We start from the raw sequence: 23205 nt of genomic DNA, 5'->3' as shown, positions 1-23205 counted from the left end.
TGAGCCATGCCAAGCCAGTGACTGAAGCAGCTGTATTATTGAAAAGTAAGCTTTATAAGAATGAAAAGATTCTAATGTAGTTTAGCAAACAATAAAAATTGGATTAACTATGAAGTTGGTGGGATGGCTTTTTTTGAAGTCCTCAATGTATTTTCACTGTTTAGCCTCTTGTGTAATTACAGAACTAGAACCACAACATTTGAAATTCCTTTATTATTGAAATATATTTAACATTTTAAACAGGGTTTAAACTGCTATTGGCAATCAGCTGGGCCAGAAAATAAGACTTCTTTTATAATTAGAAGAAAGTATCCTTTGTGTTTAAAACCCTGTTTAAATAAAACTACTATATGTCACAGAGACTCTTTAAGAAAAGGACAATACTTAATATGTTCCAAAGTATTGATTATGTTGGAGGAAAACTATAAATAAGGAGAGAAATTTCCTTTCCATTATTTTGAACAGAAATCAATGTTAAATGGAGAGGGCCAAAATCACTTTGGACTTATAAATTGGGCTATTTAAAAAGAAAAAAAAAGGAAAAAAAAAGTCTCACAAAAATTGTATTATAAATAAAAAAGCCCCATTCTATTAAATGGTCTTTTTGAAAAGAGGAAGCAATACATACCTTTAAAAGACAAGCTGAATTGAAAGTATAAAGGCAAAAAAAATTCAGAGGTAAGGTCCAGAGGTAAACTCCAGGCTGGATTCAGCTGAGGAGATACTGCCTCTGAAAATTACTATAGATAGATCCAGTGATAAATAAGAAAGAACTCAAAGCTACCAAATCTAGTGATCACTGGGAAGATACTACAGTGATAAGTGACCACAGAATAAGAACAGCACCCAAATGCAGAGTTTGTTCTGTATCTTCTACCTTACATAATGCTACCAGAAAGAAGAGCTGGAATAGGCTTAGAGAGTTGAGTGTGCCTAAAATATCCTTCTAAATTATTCAAAGCAATCTTACTATGTTTTGGTAGGTGAATCCAGGTTAGATTATAATAATAGCATGTTCACAGCAGGAGAATAAAGCCAAAGGTTGGTATTTTGGTGCCTCTGGGTAGCTTATTTCTAAATTCTAAAAATCATTCTCCCTTCCGATGTATTTTACATTCTTTATTTGGAACAAAATATACCAGAAAGATGAAAGCCTATTTGCATGTAACTTTCATACTTAGCTGAAAAAGTCTGTGCAATATGGATCATATCATACTGCCATTTTAATTGTTGATATAAGGGAATATATTTTTAATGAAGTACAGTGTGGTATTAAACTGTATTCTGTACTTAGCTATAATAGGAATTCTGTTCCTGCTGCTCTTGTATAATTAAATTTGACAGAAAATGGCATAGACATATACAGACAGCAAAGACAACTTTCTTCACCAAGAGAAGAAACTAATAACAAACTACTGAAAATGAAGCACTGAGTCTTCACTTCAGAAGGATGCAAACTCATACCCCCAAAGGATAGTATGGCAAGAAAGCTAATGACATTAGTACATAGATAAAGTTGTTCTTTTCTCATAACTGAGATGTAATCTTTCCTTAGACCTAAGAATGTTCAGGTGTTGTTCATTTAAAATAGGCCGTGGCATGAATATCTGAAGTAATTATTACTGTCAGAAAAGTTTAATTCACTTCTTCACAATAAAAGAGCATTTAACTTACGTTGTTTGCTTTTTTTCTCTGCTCCCCCCTCCTTCACTTCTGCCAATAGCAAAACTCACAAGTTTTGGTCATGTAGGGATCTCATGGCACCACAGGCTATTAGAAAAATTAAATAGAGTCTTTAAAGATCATTTGAAGCCAAGTAATAGAAAGGAGGCGTTGAGAACAAAGAGCAGATGTCTTCTCTCAAAGAGTCAGTAGATAAGCTCTGAGCCAGCCTGGTCCAAGCATAATTGAGGGAGCTTTGAACTTGACTTTTCTGTATTCCCAGTTTAGCTTGAACATCTTGGCTTTTTCCTCAACCTGTTGGTTTTCATATTGTTAGCCAGTGTTGAAGCTGTAAAGGAACAGAAGTAGTTGTTTAATAACATTATCGATGCAAACGAAGATAAAGATGTTTTAAATACATTAGTTGACTAATCTAGAGTTACAAAGAGGTTTCAAAATAACAGACAGATTACATTTCTGTGGATTCCAGTTTGCAGTGAGAAATGTGCTGAATATAAAGGCTATTTAATCAGCTCTCTGTTCAGTTTTAAAATTCAGTACTGCCGAAAGTAAATGAGAAGAAAACTTTTGTGCTTGTTTGGTTATGGTAGTCAGTTGTTTTGTTTACAAACTGAAATATCATGAACAAATCACTGTGTTTAGCAAAAAGCTATTCCTAGCTGCTCATTGAAGACAGCGACAAATTAATATGGCCTAGTGTTTGACATGGTTTGAGGTACCATTAGGAATTTACTTCTGAGTACAATCTTTTTTAATTTAAGTGAAACTCATCTGCTTGCTTTTTGCTGTTATAGATTTGGATTCAGAAGACTGTTACTGTGTAGGAATGGCTGTTTATAGCCCATTCGCACAGAATACCTGCCTCTGGAAAAATCAAGTTATTACTTAGAGATGGAACATTAAGTCTTCAGATGACTGAGGGCAGAAATAGGGGAAAAAGAAGGCACAAAGAGGTGCTGTACTTCTACATATTCTTGGCCACATCAAATAAATTGTGGTCATGAAACGGGAAGCCTTTTCTTCCTGCTTCTATTCTGCATCCCATAAATCTACACTTGGATTATTTCCTTGAAAATTCAAAATTATACTTCAAACAATATTTTTCAAAGTAAGCAAAAAGCAAATTTATTTTTTTCAATACCAACATACAAACCACCACTATAAAATCTGGGTCATGTTTTGAGGTGGTGTGCATAATTCTAGTTGCTTTCAACTTTGAAGACAGAAAGTGGTCTGGCATGAATGCTGATAAGTGTAACAAGCTTCATATTTGCATCCTTTTTATCTTCTACAAAAAGGACTTTATTTCAATAAGCTCATTTTATTTGCTAAAAGGAAAGCAGTGTTTGGAATCCTATAGCATATTTTTCATGGCTGCTTAAGAAGTCTCCGGCAGTGTTTTCAGTCAGCTGTAGGCCTGTGGGGAAAGCCTGTTCCACATAAAGTAGCACATTATTTCATCACGGCCATCATGTCTAAGCTCTGACACTGGATACTTGTTTTGCTGTTTATCATGTGATGTGGTACATAATTGGAGTTTAGGAAACATGACTTCAGATTGCTGTGCAATAACTGAGGGAGAGGCCAAGACCTGTTCAAATGCATGTGATAGTTTGGAAATATCTTCATCTCTTGGTGAGATCTTGCTGTATTCAGATAGAAGCTAAAATACTGGATTAAAATGGTCTGTTATGTTGTGGGTTCCTCTTAGTCAAGGAAAGAAGGTGCCAAAAGCCTTCCAACAGAGTTGATATGTATGGTACTGAGCCTCCTGCATCTTGTCATGCTGGTAGAAAAAAAGAACCATAGACCTGCAAAGGTATCTGCTATGAGGAGATTGGTGCAAACCTGTAGTTGTTGCTAAAACAGGAAAGGGTTGGTATCAGGAGAGGAAGCATGGTGAAAGGAGTACAAACCTTAAACTGCCTGACATTTCCTTGGGCCACGAGTTGGTGCTCATTTTCAGGTGTGATGCAGTAAGCTAGTCTCTAAACCAGATGGGAAGAAGAGGAAAAAGTCAGCCATATGAAGTGGGATTATGTCTGTAATCCCTGATCTATAATGGGGAAGCAGCATGAACTTTATTTAAAATGGTAACTTAAATCTTTAATATCACTGCATCATGTGCCTTTAACTTAGTCACTGAAAGAACAAGCTTATTATAAGCCCCTTGGTATTAGTCTTTAATATAAGAAGCAACAGTAGAAAGTTTATGCAAATACTAAGTCCAAATATTTAGCAAGTGCATATGGAAAAGAACATCAGGAACAAGTTGGTATCACGATATCCCCTTACATCCCCTAAATTCACACTTCTCTGTTAGTGCTGTAATGAGGTTGACTAGTCCCAGTGGGAGAGGAAGGAGTTACTGACTTTTTCCTTGCTGCTCTCCCTTGTCTAACCTGTGCTGTGCCATTTGGGATCACACGTAGCTTTTGGTTTATCATGAACTTTCAGCCATCTTAAGGAGTTTCCATTAGACTAAGAGCATACCTTTCCCCATACTTTTAAGAGCCACAATTTAGGACATCATCTCTTATGATAGTTATTGGGATGTAATATAATAGTCTTTTGCTATATTTCTCATGGGGAGACTGAAGATTTGCTGTCTACCAAAGCTGTAAACGACAAACGACAATTGCTAACACTACAAAATGAATGAGCAAATGTGGTTTTGGGCAAAGGCTTCTGCACCCCATATCAGTAAACCTGTGCAAGATGGCAAAAGCCTGTTGGGCCAGTACAAATTATTCTTTGACACTTAGGTGCTACCAGAAAATGTGTTTTAAAACCCCCAGGGATGGAATAAAACAAAGAGCTTATATTATTTCTGGAAGTGAGAGCTAGAAGTTGTACACAACATTGAGATGTTGGAGCTGATGAAAATAGTGCAGGTAAAGAGGAGTTCCCACTTTGGGGTGCCTTTCTGAGGTGAATGTAGCGGTGACTGTAATGCACCGCATTTATCCCTTTGGGCCTGCAACATCGATGCGAGGTGGATGTGCCCTGTCTAGGTAAAGGGTGAGATCCTATTCTCTGTTTAATTCTCTGTGTGGTGGTGGTTCACTGATTTTCAAAGAGCATCAATATCTTGCTGCACCATTGTGTAACTAGCTGTAGGAAAGGAGAGCAATAGAACTAAGTATAAGTCAGAGAGTCTAGATTAGGTTATAAAATTGACATGGGACGGGACAAAAATTGATGCTGTATAGTGGTGAGGAGTCTTCTGAGCACCATTAAAGTTTTTAAGGCTATAGAAAATTTACTGTAACACTGATGGTAAAATTAATATGATAATTGAACCTTAATCCTGTGCCATTTTGAACTGATAAATAAAGAAAACTACGGGGGAGCGAACTGTAAGGAAATACAGATGCATCTTTTCCCCCATAGAAACAGGTTCTATTCTATTTAAACATATAAATGAAGTTAAAAGAACACTATTAAGGTTGCAATGGTAAACTTCTTGCTGATATGCAAATCATTAGGATAAGACGGCCACTAATTATTTCTTCCTTAGTTTCTGCTTTATTCAGTGCACTGACCACACATATTATGCATGAAGTGGGTTTATGTAGTGCAAAATGCTGCTGTGTAGTACCCTGGTTCTTTTACTGAAGCCATTAAAAAGCAACAGGCTAGATGAGACCATAAGAATGGTTTCTTGATTTCCAGATCTATTGCAGCACTGTGATCTACCTTGAATGTTAAGTTTCTTCATGTATTCTGGTATTAGTGCTAAACACAATAGAAAGATCTGCATTTATTCTAGCCTTGGCAGAATGTTGAAATAATTCCAGGAAAGAGAGGATCAGGATACATTTTTGACAGAGAAAATCAAATATGAAGCGGTTGCTGTTAAAGACAGAATACTGAGCTAAACTGAGCTATTGTTGTGACCCAGTAAAGTATTTCTTCTGTCTTTTCTGGATGCTCATCAAATGAGCAAAGGCCATCCTGACCACAGGGCTACTTTGGGGGGCACATCCCACCCTCCCAGGATGTGGATATGGGTTTAGAGACTCTTATAATGTTAAGATAGGAGAGGCCTGAATTAACTTTGTACATGTAACAGTTTACAACACTCCAGTATAGAGTGATAAAGCATACCTCGGACTGAATTCAGTTTGGGTAAACGTGTGTGAAGACCATACCTCAGAGCTGAATATGAAGTTACCATAATTTGTATATTTTTTTGTTAATAAGGAAAAAATAATCTTATCAATCAGATTAATTACATGCATCAAAAATATTCTTTCAGAATTATTATGGTGCTTTCTGGAAAGCTAATTTCTATCTAGAAACTCAAACAGCATGCAGTAATCCCACCTCAAAACTCCAACCCATCTGACGATTGGATCCAAAAGGTCACTCATAAGCAATAAGTTTCAAGAGTAAGAGAAACAAACTACCAACTTAGATCCAGCCATTTAATTTTATAGCAACGTTTCATGACATTTTATTAATGGTCCACTTACTTCTTTAAAGGTCCCACGCACATTCATAAATTTATAGATAATATAGGCAGGCACAAGGATCATTGAAGATAATGCTATTCCCCAGCCAATGCGATTTGCCCAAAGAGGGAAGGTGTAGTCATCGTAGGTCAGAGGTTTGAAATTTATTATGCTGACTATCACAACAAACTAGGGAAGAAAGAATAAAATGAACCACAGGTTTGGGATGAAGAAACTTAGTGGAAAACCGATTTAATGTCTTTTATCAGACAGCCACCCTAAGGGGTATTTCAACCCAGCTTTACCATTTACCTTCATCCTGTTTACTTTGTGCCTCATACTGCTTGCTCTGTTGCAGTTGTCAATGCATTTACTAGTATTAACAGTTCATTTTAGCTACTCTGGACACAGATTCTGTGATATTTTGGTGGGAAGGTCAGGTGGTCGTCTGCTACTGCCTCATTTAAACTAATGTTACCAGTATAAAAAAAGGGATTCTATAGTCAAGAAAAACCCCTGCAGGATCCATTGTTTTTCCCTTTGTTTCCCAGAGGCATTAGGCTTCATTTAGAAGTTTTGTACCCATTTTTCCATGAGAGGCATGATGCAAATTCTAGCATGATATGTTTACTGAGGAAAGGTCAAGCAGCATTAAGGCCTGGAAAACAAAGGCAGGGGTTTTTGTGTTGGTGTTGGTTTTTTGTTTGCTTGTTTGTTTGGGGTTTTTTGTTTGTTTGGTTTTTTTTCCTGCTGCTGTTACCCTGTTCAGTACTAAATGCAAGAAGGAAAGAGTGGGGCACCACCCTATTTCCCTCCTGTTAAGTCCATATGGGTTGTCTAATATGCAGAGTTCCTTGATTTGGGTCTCTGGACCTATACATTCTGCTTCATATAGCAATTTCAAATTAGAGTATTTTGAGCCTAGGGTTTCAAAGGCTACACAAGGAAAGTAATGGTGCTGCAGGATATAATTCCATACAAGCTCCTTTATAGAACAGTGTTAATTAATACATGCTTGGTAGGCTCTTACTGATTAATTGGGGCCAGAAACTTGTATATTAAAACAAAAAAAAAAGTTGTCCTGTAGGCTGTCATAAAACCCTACCCAGCGTATCTTTGGAATACCAGTACTGCTTTAACGCAATTAATAGCCTCCTAAAATCATAGCGAGGTCAAATTCCCATATTATTCATCCTGACCTTTTGATTTACAAATATGCATAGGAAAAGATCCCAATAAACAACTGTAGTTTAGTTCTGAATCTGTCCTTTACACAAAGTAACCAAATTCACACTCTGGGATTTTTTTTTCCTCCAAATGTAATGAAGCACTTATTTTCATGTCAAGCAGCTTACAAGGTATATTTAATACATCTTTTCAGTGTTTCACATAGCTAATTACTGGGTGTAGTTGCATATTAGCTATTCTAAGGTGTTATTCCACAATTCAGGGATCTTGGTATCCTCCAATGAAAAATATATTCTTGCTAACACAATCTCTTATCCCTGGTTAGTTTATTTTCCCAACAGACTGATTTGTATTTAGTATGCATAGATGCTGGGGGGCAGGAAGAACACTGCCTAAGTGTTCAGTGGTGCCTAAGAAAAGCTTCTTTCTTTAAATCCTGCTAAAGTGAAGTAACAGAAGATAACCACAGGCACAATTAGCTTCTCTCTCACAATAAAATATATTATACAAAATATAACCAATGCCATTGAGGAGAAAAAAGAATTAAATTTGTGTGTCTTCTATTCATCCTGATCACATCAGGCATAGCAACGACTATCTCACTCTTGGTATCTATTGTATATTATAGGAAGCAATATAGTACCATTCTTTCCATGATGAAATAATTATTAACACTTACCAATAAAAAAGCAGGGCTAACAAATTTCCAGCACAGTCTCCAGTAGAGGCCTGGCTTGAAGCCCATCATTTGCTGGATATCTTCACTGAATCTGTCCACACCTAGAAGGAATGTAAACATCAGACTGGCATAAATCTAAACTGATGAGATGCTGGCATACCCAAAACCATCTGCTTTTTCAGAAAGCAGACAATGATGACTTCCAAATCATAAGACATATAACACTGATCACCTTTCGAAGACTAGATGTGTCTTTGACATTACTATAGCCAAGAATTAAATGCCTATGAGCAGTTAAGGTCTGTTGCAAATAGCGTTACCATTGAAAAGTGGCATTTCATAAATATCTTGAATTTAAGTTGTGAATGAGGCACATATTTGTTTTAATAGTTGTGGACTATTGTAACCTAATTACTCAATACCATTATGAGTCACTGATGGAGAACTCAGACCCTTACTCACACAAACTGCTTACGATAATGATGTGGGTCGTATGATTCTTAATTTATCAAAGCAGGCCTATTTGTTCTGCTTAATGGCATACCTTACTTATCTTTCAGTGTTTCACTAAATACCATGGAAATGCTCATTATATCTATGAAAAATGTAATTTCATCTTTTGTCACCTTTCCAAGGAACTGTGTAGATGCTTCTTATGTTCAGTGTAAGTATATGCAGCACTCCATCAGCTAGAACCAAGTGGCCTTTTTTAGAGTATCTTATGTGTTTTTGAAGATCATAATACCAATTAAAATTTTCTAAAATTTATCTAAATATCTAGTAATGTGGCTGTTGTAGATAACTTAGAAGATACATGGTCTCTTCATGTGAATAAAAACCAAGAGTAGTCAAAACTTTTTCCTGCTGCAGTAATTAAGACAGCAGAGGATGACATGAAAATCATTAAATGAAGACATATATCAGACATAAGTCCTGCTAATTGTACCAGGCGTATAGAATATGGGTTTAAAAACATGGGTGGCTTGATTGCTTGGTTATTATTAAAACTTGGCTAGTGACATACAACATTTCAGTATAAGACTTTGTATATTAGCATGCAAGAAGTAATGTACAACATATCTATTGTCATGAAAACTATATAACAGTATTCTATTCAAAATACACTCGAACATTAGCTACCTGCAGTGGGATTCACTGTGGTGCAGAGAAATGGAAGCACCAGAACAAAGTGTTTAGCAAGTGACATAATGGCCAGAGGGGAGAAAAGCTGCAAATACCTGTAATATTCCTTGAATCCATCTAGTCTGAGATTTTGTATGTGTGTGTTGACACGTGTGTGTATTTAGTACTTCCACAGAATACACAGAATCGTATAGGTTGGAAAAGACCTTTAAGATCGAGTCCAACTGTAAACCTAACACTGTCAGTTCACCACTAAACCACGTCTCTGAGCACCACATTCAAACACCTTTTAAATACCTCCAGGGATGGTGATGACCCCACTTCCCTGGGCAGCCTGTTCCAATCCCTGACAACCCTTTCAGTGAAGTAATTTTTCCTAATATGCAGTCTAAACCTCTCCTGACGCAACTTGAGACCATTTCCTCTTGTCCTATCACTAGTAACCTGGGAGAAGAGACCGACACCCACCTCGCTACAGCCTCCTTTCAGGTAGTTGGAGAGCGCGATAAGGTCTCCCCTCAGCCTCCTCTTCTCCAGGCTAAACAGCCCAGCTCCCTCAGCTGTTCCTCATAAGACTTGCTCTCTAGACCCTTCACCAGCTTTGTTGCCCTTCTTTGGCTGTGCTCCAACACCTCAATGTCCCTCTTGTAGTGAGGGGCCCAAAACTGAACACAGCATTTGAGGTGCGGCCTCACCAGTGCTGAGTACAGGGGCACGATCACCTCCCTGCTCCTGCTGGCCACACTATTCCTGATACAAGCCAGGATGCTGTTGGCTGCCTTGGCCACCTGAGCACACTGTCAGCTCATGTGCAGCTGGCTGCCAATGAACACCCCCAGGTCCTTTTCCTCCAGGCAGCTCTCCAGCCACTCCTCCCCAAGCCTGTAGAGTTACATGGGGTTGTTGTGGCCCAAGTCCAGGACCCGGCACTTGGCCTTGTTGAACCCCATGGAGTTGGCCTCAGCCCATTGATCCAGCCTGTCCAGATCCCTCTGCAGAGCCTTCCTACCCTCAAGCAGATCAACACTCCCACACAACTTGGTGTCATCTGCCACTTACGTCAGTTGAACTATTAATGGCCATAAAACCAGCGTAAATAGTTGCAGTAGAAATGTCTTCCCACAGCTAATGCATAAAGGAAGATCCTCTAACCTTGTTGACTCCCCTTCAGAAACACTATCTAGACAGTGCCTTCAAAATTGGAGTAAGTAATGCTGCGCAGACCAAGGTGAAAACAAAAAAAATTTGCTGTCCTGGGTTCCTGAGGATATACCAAATTCTCTGACAGTGAATTTGAATGGCAGTGTCTTCCCAGTTTTTCTTATTGATTCTATTCTGGTTGGATTTACCAGTATGAAATATCTTGCCAAAGTTTAATCTAAGCCCATGCTACTTTCCACACTGTATTTTAGGTTGGGATGATTATTGCTGGTGTAAAAATGGGGAAAAAAGGTCCTTCTCAGATTTCTTTAAAAAGAAAACAGTCTCTGACTTCATGCCTTAGAGACACTGACTCACAGCGAAGTAGTTCTCTCTAGTGCGATCTGTCGTGTCGGACTACTAGTCTGTAATTTACTATACTTGATGTGTTCAGGAACTTTACTTTTAATCCTGAGGCCTATTAGGTAAACGGTAGAAATAAAGCTTTTTGCCATACCTATTTGTTTGTTAACGAGGATGTATAGTTTACCATAATAATTGTTTCTCTTCATCTGGGTCAGTTTAGTAGGATTTATTTAATGTATTTAAGGTAAATAATTAGGAGAGCTTGAGTCAGTCCTTTACATGCAGCCATGCAGCCAGGGCGTAATGTATTTACAAGGTCTGGACATTTGAGTGTAAACTTCTCTTTGATTTCCAACCCCCACCTCCCGCCAATATCATGCGCAGGTGAAACAAAGTAGCTAAAAAGATCTGCAAATGCTCTTTAAATTTAATCTAATTCTATTTGCAGTGCCTTCTGTGAACTTTAAAGTGACTGAATTTCAACTGCTATGAATACTGAGTGAAATTTATCATTGTGCAGAAAGTCAAAGAAAGGACTAGATATCTCCAAAAATTTTATTCATACGTTTCCAGACAAATGTACCCAGAGCTCAAATGGTACTTTGTGTTCAATTTCTACTGAAAATGGGGGATAAGTACTCCATGCTCTCAGGCTGCTTTTTCAACAGCATGGTTTTTCAATACTACACACCTTCAAGTAACCATTCTAAGAATCACCCTGTAAAGTAGAACATAGCTATAGCTACAGACAATTGTACCTGTAGGACTTGTTTTTTTCCAGTTCTTGAAAACATTTATCCAGTTTTTTTGTGATTCTTTAGGATAAGCTGAAACTGTGAGTGACTTGTTTAGTTACAGGAAGGAACTGGTATACCACAAACAAAACCCTAGATTACTTGCTGGAGACCTGGTGTTGAATATAGAAGTAATCGTCTTGTTTTTCCAGTGAAAAACAAGTAGGAGACACAATTTATTATCAGATCCTGATAAATATACTGAAACTGAAGAGAATTTCAGTGTAACTTCTGAACTAATAAACACTGCAGCTGCCTGAGAATGTGTCCACTGTAATGGTCTATTAAATGGCACAGAAAATTTGTCCCATTCACTATGTACAACATATTGTGTTGTCACGGGAATTAAATCAATATGCAAAAAAACCACCCCAGATTAGAAATAAAGTGAAAAGTAGGTTAGGCTATAAATGCAAGTTACCCCTCTCACATCAGGACAACCTTCTTTCATCTCAGTGATGCAGAGATCAGAGTTCAGACAGAATGAAAGTCTCCATGTTACTGGTACCTCCTGCACCCACTACCTGCTAGATCTTTGTAAGTTGTTTTGCTGTATAGGCTCAGCTGATGGCTTCAGAGCCACTCACTTGCACAGAAGACCTTGAGCAGGTCCTGGCCCTGAGGTGAAACTGCTCAGTGGCTGTAGCTGAAATAATTTGTGGCCATGTTTCCAAAAAGTAGTTTCACAGCTCCAAAAATCATTCAGATCCCTACAAGCAATCTTTGTATGTGTTGTCTTTCCTTTCTGTCTTGTTTAACTATGTGATGTATAGTACTTTTTTACACACTTGGATTTTTTTTTAATTTGAAAAGTAAAAATTAGTAATAATGCCTTTAATCCCATACATATGATTTAAATGAATCCAAGAAAACAAGAGAACTACAGTGAAATAATATAATAGTTAGAAAAAACGTATATTGAATCAACCTCTAAGTTATTTTGCACTTAATTCTCTTTCCCTGTGAATGTTGCTTCATTGTTGTTTTTTCCCCATATTGAGTTTTACTTCTGCAGATGTGCATAGCAGTGTACAAGCTCGCACAGTTTGCATGCAAATGAAGAGTTGTAGTGAAACTGCTTCATTGATCCATCCTATATTTTGGCCTTTGGGAATTACAGTAAATCAGAGAACCATCAAATTATTCCTGTTGGAGGAGTTCTCGGGAGATCTCTAGTTCAGCCTCTTGCTCAAATCAAGGTCAGCACAATTCAGAACAGCTTTCTCATGGCTTTGTCCAGTTGGGTCTTGCAAACCTCCAAGAACAGAGTCAGCAAGCACTCTCTGAGCAAACTGTTCCCATGTTTAATTATCCTTGCATAGAAAAATTATTTTACTCCTTTCAATTTGATCATGGTCCTCTGTCTTCCCATTGTGCACCTCAGTGAAAAGCCTGACTCTCTTTCCTGATAACTTCCTTGTAGGTATTGGAAGGCCACTATCTGGTCCTCCCTAAGCCTTCTCCAGGCTAAATAAGCTCAGTTCTCTCAGACTTTCTTCACAGGGCATGGCTCCAGCTCCCGAATGTCTTGGTGGCCCATTGCTGGACTCCCTCCAGTTTAACACCACCTTTTTTTACTGAGGGTTAAAAACAGGACACAGTATTCCAGGTGCAGTCTAATAAGTGCCAAGTAAAAGAATAATCACTTCCTTAATCTGCTGGTTATGTGTCTGTTACAGCTCAGTATGCTGTTGGCCTTCGTGTGTTGGCAGGTCACTCTTCTGACTTGCTTAGCCTTCTGCCCACATCCCCAGGCAGCTCATCTTTCAGGGCAAGTAGCAGATCCAGAAAAGCATCACTTCTGGTTTGTCCACCTAGCATCTATGCTAAGAAGTTGCTTCTGATACCTTTATCTCAAAGAACCAGGGTCTGATCTGGACACTTCTTTAAGTTGCCTAAAGAATGCTTCTTCCACTTCCTGACCCTGATCAGGAGATCTGTAACAATATTCCCCACACCGTCACTGCTGCTGACCTCTGCCCTGACCCACAAGCACTCAGCCATGCTGCCATCCATTCACTGTATTTAAGTTGCTCTTCTGCACATGAAGGTGACACCTGCCCCCTGCTTCTGTCCTAACAAGCATGTGTCTATCAAATGCAGGACCCCAGTCATACAAGCCCTCATGCAGGAGAAGATCAGGAAAAACTTTGTTTTTTCATGCAGTTCAGTGATTGTTGGCATTGGGAACATGAGAAAGAAGGGATAAAAAGAATATGAAAGCCATTCATTTGCAAATCCTGCAGAGCCCAGAACAAGTTATCTGTTGATTAGCCATGTAGTGAAGTAACAAAAACTGTCCCTTTTTGTTCCTGAGCCTCCTTTTTAACTCTGGAGCAGTATTGATATTCCTTGGTGGTGACCCTCACCTGGTGGCAGTAAGGGAGTAAGCCATACCAGTACCACTCCCAAAGAAGGGCAGCTGTGCTAGTGTAAAAGCAAGCAGAACTGTAGGAAACATTTCCTCACCACAGCAGTGCAGTAAGCTCTCCAATTTGGTTTGCTCCATCTGCATTTTAATTCTATGGAAATGTGTGCATTCATACTTGGTCTCTCATGCCAGGCACACATCCATACCCAACCATCTGTGAGCAAAGATGAGTTCCAGCAGTCAGTAATTTCTTTCCCCTTTGCAAAATCAAACAGCCGACCTTAGATTCTTTTTTTCAAATCAGCTTTTGGTCTGAAATTTCAGTCTAATATTTTGGAAATTATTTAAGTAAATGAAAGCAATGATATTACAGGTGAGGATGAAGATCACTGTTAGCTCATACTGAGCTTGTTCTAGACATTCAGGGAGATGTTCACATTAAAATCTGACTGAGTAGAGATTTTCCTGCAAGCGAAATCAAAGAGCAGTGTTGTGTCAGTGGGAGAGGTGTCTGGCATTTCTTAGAATATCAGAGGGATGATATCCAGATTGCACAAGAGGAAAATTGGTAACAAGCTAGCAGTCATAATGAAAAAACATCTGCACAGTAAAACAAACTAGCTCTTCCTTCTCTTCCACATACAGGTGGCCTTTGCAAGAAGAAACTTCACAGTAAGTGGTCATAGGTATAATATGAACTAAGTTTTCACCCTTTTGGTCTGTGCCAAAATGTCAATGCTTGCTTCAGGCTGGCTTAATATTCAGCTGGGTCATTAAGGCAACTGGGGTCTATGAGAAAAAAGAGGTAGACGAGACCATGCCAGATTTAATCAGTTTAAATAGAACCCGGGGCTGTAATAAGTTCTTTATAAAGCAACAGGTCATGCTGTGTCGGTAAAAACATCTGTCAGCTGCTTAAGACAAATGAGTAGATGTTTTCCCGGTTATGGGGAGGCAGGAGGGAGGAAGGACAGGATGATGAATTACAGAAGGTGCAACAAATAAACAAAATTTGACTAACCTTGGCTTAGTCTGTGAACCACACACAAAGCCTAGCTATTGTAAAGTGCAGTAAATCCTATTTTAACAGCAGCAGATCATAACTTGCCCTTGCTGACTGAAGAATACTTTTATGCTTCTGCTTCTGAGCTAAGCTATGATCATTCTTCTGCATTCAGCTCTTTTACAGGGATTAAAGACAGAGCTGTCTGTGAAATCTAGTGTCTCTGCTATTTTGAGATGGAATGACATATGAGCTGCTAGCTCCATGCTGCTGTTGGGTGACAGAATTAGTACATTAAAGCTCAAAAATATTTCTTTATTAGATTGAACAGATTTATGTATGAATGCCATTTTCACCTCATTCACTCATCAACAGTTTTTAACTGCAAGTGAGAGTTTGTTTGACTAGAAGAGTATGGTGGCACAGCATGGATAGATAAATAAGTGACTGAGGGAGGTAAATGGCAGTAAGAATGATAACGTCTAATAACCTTCTGAATCGTACATTAACTATAAACACTATCTCTGAATAGAAATGAAGATGACTTTCAGGGGAAGAACAATCTTAATGGGAATCAGGGCAGATAGTTCAATACAGACATCAATGGGAAGAAGATTTGCAGGCTGTTATGACATGGAAACCTGGTAATAATGAAGAGCTCTGACCAACCAGAAAGTGTAACATGAGAGTTAAGAGGAGATGAAGAAGAAAAACTAGAGCTCAAGAAACTTGATTAATCTAGCAGCAATCAATTTCAGATATAACTGAAAGTTTGGACTATTGCAGTGAGATGACTTGTATAAGACCTAAGATGCAGAATCCTCTTGCTTTACTTGGATAAAATGAGATATTCTTTTTGGGGTCCTTAGAATTTTACTAACCCTGTCTGTGTCAAGATAAAGAACTGATAGCATTCTCCCCAAAAGAAAGGAAAAATCACTTTCACTGTTTCTTTAACAAGATATGCCTAATTCAAATTAAATTATTACTTGTTTTTTTTCTGCTCGATTTGGTGACTTAACAACATTTTGTAATTTCTGCTCTTTCGGAGGCAGCATCTTTTCTAGTGAATAAGCTTGAGTCTATGAATTGCCCTACCTTCCTATATGATAGGGGAAATATTGAACTCTGGGTCAGTGCTAGAACATAAAATGTACTCCTTTAGGTTGGGGGCATAGGGGAAAAAGGAAATGCTTGAAACACTGACTTCAGATATTTAAAAACACCTCATTTATTAAATGCTGAATTAGGAATGGAGAGAACACCTGCCAGCCAGATACTCTCTCATAACTTTATAATCAGAGGTTTAGCGAGCTATATGTAATTGAATATTCAAATATTTCTACGGTAAATGATATTCAGTTTAACCTTTTTGTTTCACTTCTTTGAAAGTAGTAGTAGTCAACTTCGTCATTTATAGCAGAGGATTGTTTTTCCCCGTGGTCAAATTAGGCAACCTGGGACACTTCACAAGACTCTGAAGTTCCTAGAGGCTAAGGACTGAGCTCAGGCAGACTCAGTCTCCTGTTACGCTGCCAAAGACAGTGTTGTGGCGGAAAGCACAACTTCAGTTTGTTGGGTTTTTCCCAGTTAAGGTTATCCAAGTGCATTTGTATGGGTTTAGAGCAGTGAATGTGGCTGTTTGCCATCATTGTGGTCACTTAGATAGTGGGAAAGAAAAGAATGTTTTGCTTCTTTCTTATGAAACTTGTGTATCAAGCTTTTTATTTATGTTACTTTAGGGAGGAGAAAAAAGTTAAGACCAAATAAGGCCACGTAAGTTATTTAATAAGCTAGGCACATCTTCTGAGACCTGACTTAAATTGTGAGCTGTACTTTTTTCAAGGTACTGTAGCACATCATTTCACTCTGGTTGGCACACAGTGATTCCAGCCTAGAGCCAGAGTTGAACAGAATATTCCTAAAGCCTGCCATATTGAGGATAAAGCAAATTACTGCATGCTTTCTGTGGCATAAATTAGTATTTTGGTATCTAGGATGTTGGGTATTCCATACAATGCTATGAAATAAGATAATTTTTAAACTACTAGTGCTTTTGATTAAGTAGAATATTGTCTCAAATGAAAGGGCCTAACAGAGGAAATGTTGTAACCCTCTCAAGACAAACTACCTTTATTTGTATTGCATGGGAGGAACTTGAGATTGGCCCTGGGAAATCATGGAAAGGAGGAGCAGGTGAGCCTACATTTAGGCTAATCTACTTGCTTTGAAACTACCATGTATAAACCTGCTACTGCAAGTCACCGGCTATGTTAACAGCTGCAAAATACTGGCAAAAGTAGCAACATTTCCATTAGACTGCAGTCTCCTTCACAAGGCAGTTTTCTTTGGCTTTGGGCAGGGTTTCAGAGTTTGGCCCACTGAACATCTGCAGTCCTGTCACTATTGATAAATCAGACAAGAATCACTGTATGAAACCTGGCCTGACATGGTTTCATGTGTACAAGGCTGTGCTGTTTTCCCTTAAAGCAATCTGTAAGCCTGTCATAAGTGCTTGGAATTTCAAAACAGATTTTGCAGGTGCAAAATGAAGCGCTTACCATAAAACCAGGAAACTCCAATTGCCTCCATTAGAACAGCAAACAATATCGAAGTCCCAGCAGCAAATGTGTCCAGGAGTGTGAGCACATAAATCCCACCCTAGGATAGAGGTGTTAAAAGATGCAACAAAACGAAGTTACAAATAAAATCATCTTAGTAGTTTAGTATGTAGTTAACGGAAATCTGCTGTACTTGAAACATTATCTTAACCCAAGCAGTTTAATACGGAGCTGATGCTGCAGACACAGGTTCATATTTGCATGCAAAATAGACTTGTAACTCTCTAAAAAGGGGCTTCCTTTCACCTATGGCCTCACTGAACTGGGAAACAGAAGCGTCAGCTTAGCATGATTAATGGGAGCTCTTGGCACTTGGCATTTTCAGTGACAGTTGAAGGCACCGGCTGTTCAGGGGAATGCTCAGTAGTTTGTAGGATGCGGCCTGTCTACAGCAGTTAATGAAGATCTTCCTAAATTACTGGCGGGAATGGAATGCTGCAAGGGTTTCCCCAAGCCATTATCACTCAATTTGTTCCTATGGACAATTATTCTGTAGTCCAGGGAATCTGCAGTCTCAGACTGAAGTCTCCTTTTCCCAGAGTGCCTGCATCTCTCTTTTCCAATATTCCTGCAAAGGGAGCATGTAAATCTCTGTTACCAGTCCAGTGTGGAAGGAGCTTTGTCATCTTTAGTTTCTTTGCTGTAGTATTACCAAGGCTTTGCTCAGTGGAGCTGGCAAACCAGATCATCTTCCTTCACAATAGTGCATCTCTGTTCTTCAGTGGTTCATGACTGAGAACTGTAAATGCATTTACTAAAGCCTTGTTTTGCTGATTTTTTATTTTTTGCTGCAATTTGACTACTTTTTGCCTCAGTTTACAATGTTGTATGAGTTTATGTAAATTACTGCTCATTTTCTATAGTTTGGGCTAGCAAGAAATGGAAGACCATGGTATGTTTGCTTGTTTCAAAATTAACCTGAATAATGTGTTTCAGGACTTTTTGTCACACGTAAAAAACTGAAATGCTTGCAGATGCAGTAGATCTTTGTTAAAAGCTTTCTTTACATAAAAAAGTAAAAAATTTCAAAACTTAAAAACTTCATCAGGCTATGCCTGTTCAGAAGACAAGAAATAAAGGAATTTTTTGTCTATTTATACTAATAGTATAAATAGTACTTTTACTATTTAGATCTGTAGGTGATTTTAGTCTCTGCAATCAATCAGTTTTCTTTTTTTCTTACAAAAAGATGGTTTTCTGAAACAGCTGTGCACATTTACAAAAATAAGGAAAACAGTACTGAGGCCTTGTCTAGGTTTTTAATTCTGTGGGGACTTGTCCGGAAACTGAATGAACATTGGTTGTTGTATGAGAACAAAAATGTTGCTCATTGAATGGCATTTGAGTTTGACCTCTTGTTTTTGCTCTACTCCTGCTCTAAATGAATGCCTTTGCTATCAAACTTAGTACAGTGAATGACAAATATGGTTTTATAAGAAACATGTTTTGAAAATACAGCCTTAAAATTTCAGAGGATAAAATCAAACAGGTTAATGTGATGGTATCACAAGGGTTTCTCCTTGTATTTTGTACACATTAGGAATGGACTTTTTTTTCTGTTACGTAAACCAATACATTTGGACAAGTCTGAGCAGTCTTGTGCATTCCAGCTGCTGGGGTGACCTTAAGTCTAAACAGGTGCCATTATTTAAAAGCTAGAGCTAGGTTGTTAGCTTGAAGTGCATTAGCTCACTTGAAGACAGTGGAATTGCACCCACTGGCACTTGTTCAGATTCTTAACCAATGAGTTTGTTCTTATCTTGAACTTCAGGAAATTTTAGTGCGGTTGAAACTTTGAATAAGGACAGAGCATGTTCAATTCTTTAGGTAACAATGGTATTAAAAGGATAGGTATTTCAAATGACATTTTTAGTGTCTGAAATGTTTTCCACTTTGAGGAAAGTAGAGTAAAAATATTGGGGTATTCTTTTAGTGTAAAAAGAGCTTTGTTGTTGATAAACTTATGCTGTTTCAGTGATCTTAATAATAGATCTGGAAACAATTTCTAGGGAAGGAGAGAGGTTCAGCACATCTACTTTCATGGTAGCTACCTCAAATTTCAGTTCTTTTCTGACACGTTTGGGATCTTTGTTTACAGGGCTTTTTGCCTTTTTGTAACACAAAAAAAAAAAAGAAAAAAAGAAAGTTCTTTCTAAATGAGAACACTGTGGTTCTCATCCTTTAATTAATTGTCAAAAGCCTGGTGAGGTAAATCATTCAGGATGATGGTAGTGATAAATATAGGTTACTAGATGTTCAGGGTAAGCTATCTGTGTGCTTTTTACGGTGGTAAGAGCAAGAGGTAAAATCTAGGTACATGAAGGAACAATAAGAAACACACTGGGGACACAAGATCATTACTCTCAACTCCTTTCACTAGAAGTGAATGCTGCTGAGAATAGCCAGGTGACTGAAGGTCTGGTCACTTGAAATCCTTAGTTCCTCACACAGGAATAAGCACTCCACACAGTTCCATTTAATGTAATTTAAATAAAAACAAAAAACCAAACACCCCTCTCCTCACCCAAAACGCCCCAAAATAAACCCACAGAAAACCAAACAAAAACAACAGTAGCACAGATAGTTCTGTGGTAAAAAAGGCTTGCAGGTTCGATTGATAGCTAATGATCTTGGGCAAAAAAGCAGAGAGGCTTCATGTAGATGGCACTAAAAGTAATGTTCTGACCATAAAGTTGTTTAAGAATTAAAATTTGTAACAAAAGTAGTCACTGGAGCCCATTCATATTTCTATCTGATGAGGTTAACTGCATTTTTAAGGAAGCCTGTTGATGGAAACTTTTGTTGTACTTACATTGGTGATGCAAAAAAGGGCAAGTAGGAAAGTGCCAAAAGAAACACCAAAAGTGAAGAGCTTTCTGTGCTGCTTCAGAATTTGGAAATCATCTGCCAAGCCAGTGATGACAGCCTCCATTCCACCCATCTGAGGAAGGGAAGGCAAGAGGTTAAATGCTACTGACTGTTCTAAATACCGATGAAAGAATGTAAAGCTGCTTGTGTAATTAATTCGCAACCACTGTATGATTTCTGACATTTCAGCTGTAAATCACTGGTGTTCTGCGGTATAATTTATTTTCTTGTGGTAGAGAACTGAGTCACGGAACTGGGCATCAAGTGCCATGGTTGGTGGCTTGATAGCCATATCCTCTGCAGACCCTTGGCTGACTAATGAGGATAGTACGTAGACAGTACTTTGGGAAAAATTATACACATTTTAATATACTTTGGGGAAAAAGCTGGTAGCTTATGTAACCAAACTCCTTAAGAGATTTCTAATATAAAGACAGACACAACAAGCACCTAGGGAAAATGTACTGAACAAAGATTCAGTTTAGCCATTGATTAACCAAATACAGTTTGACAAAAATCTTTACAGACCTGGAAGAATCATTACATAGGAAGCTTGATGTAATATTTTTTTCTTGACGACATGAAAGAATTTCACTTTTGTTTTCTAGAAGTTAATGCTGAACATTAGCCATTGTTTTGTAACATAGGAAAAGCACTTCCCAAATTTTCATTGAAATTGCTGGATTATGTAAGTTGTTATGAATTTTAATTTCTTTCCACCAATGAAAGCATCCCCTCCCTGCTGCACCAAGAAGTTGTGAAAATTAATTCCAATCTCCTGTCGCAATATATTTGTTTAAAGTTTTGAGGAGGCTGGATTATATACTTTTTCTGATGCTGAAAGATCATGGCGAGACCTGGAGAGCTTGGTGTAATACAATAGTTGGTTAGCAGGTGCTGACGTAGCCTGGCCCTTTCCTGTTAGAATCTGATGAAACCAACACCTCGGGTTGAAATCAGTAGCAGAGAATTTTCCCTCTAGAATTTGAATGATCCCTGTCTGGAGCCAAATTGCTGGGGACAGTGGACCTATTTTTTTTTAAAGGGAACTATCTTTCACAAGTAAAATGTCCCAAAACCTAGTGTAGGCTTGTATTTCCTAAAGTCTGGGGGGTCATCAGTGAGTGCCCTGCAGTTAAGATGGGTTAATATTTGATGCTCTCAGAAGTGGTTACTGTGTTGGCACTTAAATGTTCTTGGAGAAGTTGAAAATGGAAAGAGACAGCTTGGATTATTTTGGCTAAGGACCACTTCTTAATGTATCACAATTTATTCCCCTTGTTAATTCCCTATGCCAAGCTAGATAACCACTCTAAGAAATGTTTGCAAACATTTGTTCCAGTTTCTTTCCTTTTCATTGTTGCTTACTTAAACCTGGGTGATCAGATTTCTCTTCACTAAAATATTTTGACAGTTCAATTTTTGTACAGGTATCTGTATGTCTGTGCCAGTGCAGGCTTATATGCATGAATAAAACTATACATATATAATTCTCTTGAGCTTTGGTGTTATTTGATTTTTTTTTAAGCTTTAAAAATTTTAATTTTCCCTTTAGGGACTTGATCAATTAAATGTGAGGGGAGAGTTGAGAAGACCACCATAAAAAATACTGCATGACCTGAGTTTTCTTAGGTAGATGATGAAAAATCCTGAATGAAATATGAACAAGCAAATCTCTCCCCTTTCAGAAGGAAACAGCTAAACTTGGCCACAGTTTAACAATTCGTAGTATTTTAATTAGCTCCACAGGAAAGAGCTTTCTCCACTGGTAGGAGAAGTATGTTCCGCGATCTAAAGCTCTGTGACTTTGTCACTCAAATGTTTCTTTACATTGCCTTACATTTACTGCTCTTGCAAAGTTACCTGTTTTGGATCTAAACACTTCTGAGCATGTACTTTCTTCTTAATTCTGCCTTGTTCCTACTGGTCATTCATGCCTTCCACTGTGCTAAACCCTTCCTTTCCATGCTTCATGTTTGCTTACATTTGAAAAATGGACAAGCTACAAACCCAGATATAATGTTGCCTCAAACTTTTGAATAAGGATCCAGATCTTAGTGTATAAAGACAAACTTAATTGAACCTGAGCTGGAATCCCAAAATCCAAACACTTCAGAAATATTTAGACCCGAATCTGACTGTTACAACTCAGACCTCACTCACAAGATCTTGTTCAGCTCTTTGCCAATGAAAGCCCCCTGCTGCAACCCCATTTTTATTAGCTTTGCTCTCCTCCATGTCAGTTCATTCTTTTCATTCCTTGTCCTTGGAAATGAATGAAGTTTTCTGAAGTTGTAAGTAATTCAAACACTGTTTTTTGCCATTTCCAGCAAGAAATTCCTAGATCAGCTCTGTACATTTGGAACTACAAAAGAGACTTCTATGCTTTAGAATAGTAAGAAATCCCTACCCTACTAAAAATGATGAATGTTTGTTCATGGTTCACTATTCCTTAAAGACCCTGTTTTTCCCAGAAATTAATCAACCTTTAAGCTAAATATAACAGGATGTCTTGATGCCTCTTTGGCAAGAACAAAGCAGTCCAGAAGTTTTTAGGGAACTTGGGATATTTTCTGGGCTGAAATTGCTGTGATCCTGAATATCATAGTACAGTAAAAGTCATCACATGATAGAAAGATCAAATACACTTGTTAGACTGAACATTTTACAGTAGGATAGTAGTAAGATTAAACCACTATGAAAATATACTGGTGTGGTTTTTAAATTGTGACTAAATTTACAGGAAATTCTGTATCATTGCTTGTAGGAAAAAATCAGACTCCCTTCAGACATTGTATATCTTGAGCAGATTAATGAATTTCAGCACATGTAAAAATCTCTTCTAGAAACCACTCTACTCAATGTCTTACGGTGGCCTGTGTTTTGCAATTA

At 38.1% G+C, this 23205-nt stretch overlaps 1 protein-coding gene across 1 annotated transcript in view; it reads right to left on the bottom strand.

The window, feature by feature from the left end:
* Positions 1-1112: 1112 nt before the first annotated feature.
* SLC6A2 (solute carrier family 6 member 2) overlaps positions 1113-23205 on the bottom strand; it is a 72043-nt gene continuing 49950 nt past the window's right edge. Inside the window, 6 exon segments of the mRNA XM_075101633.1 lie at positions 1113-2011; positions 3600-3671; positions 6162-6329; positions 8008-8108; positions 17386-17485; positions 20258-20386. Of these exon segments, the coding sequence (XP_074957734.1) occupies positions 1988-2011; positions 3600-3671; positions 6162-6329; positions 8008-8108; positions 17386-17485; positions 20258-20386 (594 nt within the window). The 3' untranslated portion in view covers positions 1113-1987.

The sequence above is a fragment of the Phalacrocorax aristotelis genome, chromosome 8, assembly GCF_949628215.1.
Source record: "Phalacrocorax aristotelis chromosome 8, bGulAri2.1, whole genome shotgun sequence".
Taxonomy (NCBI): Eukaryota; Metazoa; Chordata; class Aves; order Suliformes; family Phalacrocoracidae; genus Phalacrocorax; species Phalacrocorax aristotelis.
Note: the sequence above shows the minus strand (reverse complement) of the source record. Positions and strands in the feature narration are given on the sequence as shown.